This window comes from Rhinolophus hipposideros (genome assembly GCF_964194185.1).
Source record: "Rhinolophus hipposideros genome assembly, chromosome: 1".
NCBI classification, from domain to species: domain Eukaryota; kingdom Metazoa; phylum Chordata; class Mammalia; order Chiroptera; family Rhinolophidae; genus Rhinolophus; species Rhinolophus hipposideros.
In genome coordinates this window covers 69,540,911-69,543,944 of record NC_138047.1, presented here as the reverse complement: position 1 = coordinate 69,543,944, position 3,034 = coordinate 69,540,911, and the positions used below count along the sequence as shown (strand labels likewise).

General features: G+C 58.0%; 1 protein-coding gene across 1 annotated transcript; it reads right to left on the bottom strand.

The window, feature by feature from the left end:
* Positions 1-256: 256 nt before the first annotated feature.
* Positions 257-1,315, bottom strand: ATOH1 (atonal bHLH transcription factor 1; the record flags this gene model as incomplete). The annotated part of the gene is made up of 1 exon (XM_081057115.1): positions 257-1,315. One exon carries the CDS (start codon positions 1,313-1,315, stop codon positions 257-259), a length of 1,059 nt encoding a protein of 352 aa, XP_080913241.1.
* Between the last annotated feature and the right edge of the window lie 1,719 nt (positions 1,316-3,034).

Here is a 3,034-nt window from a genome sequence, read left to right as displayed (position 1 = left end):
GGAAGAAGGTGGGAGGCGAGAACATAACTTTAACAAGTTTTAATCAAACAATATCGGACGGTACGAAGTTTGGAACAGCGGCGGCTTTTGCAAACCATCAAATGTAGCTGCCATCTGAAGCCAAGTCGTTGCTAAACAACGAGCATTGCCGAGCAAAAATTAAAAGGGTGCGGGGATCTTTAACCGCGGGGCTTTCCGCGCACGGGGAAAGGGCGACTTTGTTTCTGTCTCAGTTTCCAGGGTTTCTGTCACCTTCCTAACTTGCCTCATCCGAGTCACTGTAATGGGAATGGGGGGAAAACTCCCCGTCGCTTCTGTGAGACCGGGGCGAAGTTTTGCTACTTTCCTCCTGCACTGGCTGCAGGGTGCCCCCGGGCAGCGAAGGCGACAGGTTCTTTGGCGCCATCATCGCAGTCAGGGCACTGTCCTCGAAAGTCGAGAAGTGCAGAGCGTCCAGCTGCACCGAGTATCCTCCCGCAGAGGCCGGGGCAGAAAAGCGAGTCCGGCAACTTCCGGACGGGGCCGGCCTCTGGCCTCCTCCCGAGGCCGGCTGCACTCCCGCGGCGGCCGCGGTGCCCGTGCCGCCTTCGTAGGGGGCAGCGGCGCGAAGGTGGTGGTGGTCGCTCTTGCAGGATGCTGGCGGCGGCGGCGGCTGCTCTCCGCTGCTGGGCGTTTGCAGCAGCTCCGACAAGGCGTTGATGTAGATCTGGGCCATCTGCAGGGTCTCGTACTTAGACAGCTTCTTGTCGTTGTTGAAGGACGGGATGACGTTGCGCAGCTGGTCGAAGGCGTGGTTCAGCCCGTGCATCCGGCGTCGCTCCCTGGCGTTGGCCGCCAGCCGCCTCTGCTTTTGCACCCCGTTCACCTGTTTGCTGGAAGGGGCGCGCTGGCGGCTGCAGCCCAGCTCGTCCACCACCACCCCGCCTTTCAGCTTGCACAACTGTTCCCGCACTTTCACCGGCCCGGGGCTCTTGCTGCTGCCGCCGCCGCCGCTCCTCCTCACCAGCTCCCCCCGGCCTTCTGCCTCCTCCCGGGGTGCCACGGCCTCGGAGGCGCCCAGCTCGGGGGAATGCAGCAAGTACTGGGCGGCGCGTGCCGTGCAGATGCCCTGCAAAGTGGGAGCCAGCCAGGCGCGTGGGTCGGTGCTGTCCAGGAGGGAGAGCTCAGCCGGGTAGACGGGATGCTCTCTGGTCTGCAGGCTCGCAGGTGGCTGTGCCGGCGGCGGCTGCGGGAGATGGTGTGGCTGGGGCTGGCGATGGTGGTCCCCCAACTCCTTAACTTCAGCCCACTCTTCTATGTGCAGCAGGCGAGACATTGCACTGCAAAGGCTTGGAGGCGCAGGGTCGGAGGAGGCACTGGCAAACCAGCTCACCAAAAAAAAAAAAAAAAAAAAAAAAAAAAAAAATAGAAAACCTTCCCGGGTCTCTACTGCAATGTCTTATTTTTTTTTTTTTCCTCCTCGACCCTCCCCCACCCACTCGGAGATCACACACCAGGTCGCGTGCAACGAAGCTTCTCCGGTTGCTGAAGGCGCTGCGCCCCTTTAAAAAGCGGCACGCGCCACTGTGGCTCCCCCCGCTCCTCTCCCAGCCCCCTCCTCGCGCCGGTCGCGTGTCTGCTCAGCCAATGGACGGCTCGGGCAGGCGCGTGCGAGCAGCCAATCAAAGACTTTTTACAACCGGAGAATGTTCCTGCTCACCCGGACTCCAGGCGCCGGCTCAAGGTGTTCGCCCCCGCCCCCGCACTATCTTCTGTTAAGTTCTTCAAATTCATATGGTAATTGCGGGTTGTAATTCGACTCCGCGGTGGTGTCACTGCGCCAGCGGCCGGGGTGCGGGAGCGGATGCGGAGCGTACTCTTGGCTGGAGCCCGAGCCAACTGGGGTCAGACGTGCGCCGCCGCGGACGGGCGGGCGGGCGGGCGGGAGACTCCGGAGGAGGCTGGACGCGCCCGGAGCCGGGAGGGTACTCGCCGCCGAGAGAAGCGCGCCCGCTCTTGGCTTCCTCCAAGCCAGCATCGCAGCTCCCACCGCAGCCCTCACATTTAAAGCAGTACAAGTGAAAGGTTTTGTTCACATGTAATGTGATATATGTATACATAGGATACATGCGTGTGTATAGACATCTTTCATCATGTATATGTTCATAGGTATATAATTGCTAAATGTCACCGTTTAAAATCAGTGTCAGAATTTCGAAAAATTCTTAGAATACGTTTCTCAGTTTTCATCTCTCGCGCTAGATCGACTTTTATATACTCTTTTTCTTAAAGGAAAGTAAAACTGTGGTACAGTCACAGAATGTACCAAATTCCAGACCCCTCAATCCTCTTGGTCCCCTTTCCCCAGCACTGCAGCCAACTAGGATTGTGATCTGCAGAAAACTCTTGGCTGAGTAGTGTTAGGACTGGGATATTTTACAGCATCCACACGGTAGGACTCCTTACTAAGCGGGGAGCGAGGGAGGGTGCTCAAAGGAAAATGAAAGGCGTGGTGGGCGTTCTCCGCAATTCTGAACACTTTCAAGGTCGAGAACCGGGTGTAACCTACCCTTTTGCTTCAGGAGCCCAGGGTTTAATACGGCGCGTGGCTTCTCCGGCAAACATCTGGAAACTACAGCTTCATTCACTCATTCACCCCTCGGTTTAGTTAAGATGTGCTCTCCTTACCGGATCCTCCTCCCCACCCCTGCCGCCTGCCAGAGCGCTAAAACCCGGGAGGTACTGGGCCAAGCTAGGACCAGTCTCCCAGGTGAACACGCCACTTCGGTCCTTGTAGCTCCGGTCTCTTGTATTCACACGTAAGAAAAGCCAATCAGAAACGCCCTGGCCATGGGCACGCCCTGGCTTGCGCCCAACACCGCCCCATCTCGCGGCGCTCTCCTGCACTGTCTTGTCCTGGGGCCCAGGAGTGGGACCCAACCAGCTGGTGCTAGTTTTGCCATCTACTTTAGCGGTGGCTGTCATTCCAAAAGGAGTCTTTTCCCTCTAGAAAATATGATGAAGAGAAAAGCCAGGAGAGAGCTCCATGGAGCGG